Source organism: Corvus brachyrhynchos, unplaced genomic scaffold (genome assembly GCF_000691975.1).
Source record: "Corvus brachyrhynchos isolate BGI_N302 unplaced genomic scaffold, ASM69197v1 scaffold1103, whole genome shotgun sequence".
NCBI lineage: Eukaryota > Metazoa > Chordata > Aves > Passeriformes > Corvidae > Corvus > Corvus brachyrhynchos.
In genome coordinates this window covers 319,310-319,826 of record NW_008236980.1, presented here as the reverse complement: position 1 = coordinate 319,826, position 517 = coordinate 319,310, and the positions used below count along the sequence as shown (strand labels likewise).

The following is a 517-nucleotide window of genomic DNA, read 5'->3' as shown; positions in this document are numbered from 1 at the left end:
CCCCCCAGGGCCCCCGAGATCCTGGTGCGGAGCGGGCACAACCGGGCGGTGGACTGGTGGAGCCTGGGTGCCCTGATGTACGACATGCTCACCGGATCGGCAAGTCCCGCTCCTGCTCCTTCCTGGGGACTGGGGGGGCATCCCTGGGTGGGTGGGGGGTTGCCCCCGAGCCTTCCTGGCCCGCCTGGCTCTTCATGGCCCCCCGGTGCCCCCCGCAGCCACCGTTCACCGCCGAGAACCGCAAGAAGACCATCGACAAGATCCTCAAGGGAAAGCTGGTGCTGCCGCCCTACCTGACACCCGACGCTCGTGACCTCCTCAAGAAGGTGGCCCCCCCAAAATTATCCTCACCTCCGCCCACCCTTATTTATGTCGGTCCTCCCTGAACACCCCCCATTCCCATCTCTATCCCTGTTGCTCTTCCAGTTCCTCAAGCGGAACCCCAGCCAGCGGGTCGGGGGTGGCCCCGGTGACGCGGCCGCTGTGCAGGGACAGGGGTGGGCAGGGGGGGCCGGGG

General features: G+C 67.9%; 1 protein-coding gene across 1 annotated transcript in view; it reads left to right on the top strand.

Moving 5' to 3' along the window:
• Positions 1–513, top strand: part of LOC103611857 (ribosomal protein S6 kinase beta-2-like) — a gene marked incomplete at its 3' end in the record, with an annotated part of 12,039 nt that extends 11,526 nt beyond the window's left edge. Inside the window, exons 7-9 of the mRNA XM_017728625.1 lie at positions 9–99; positions 219–326; positions 427–513. Of these exons, the coding sequence (XP_017584114.1) occupies positions 9–99; positions 219–326; positions 427–513 (286 nt within the window). The remainder of the gene's footprint in view (positions 1–8; positions 100–218; positions 327–426) is intronic.
• Between the last annotated feature and the right edge of the window lie 4 nt (positions 514–517).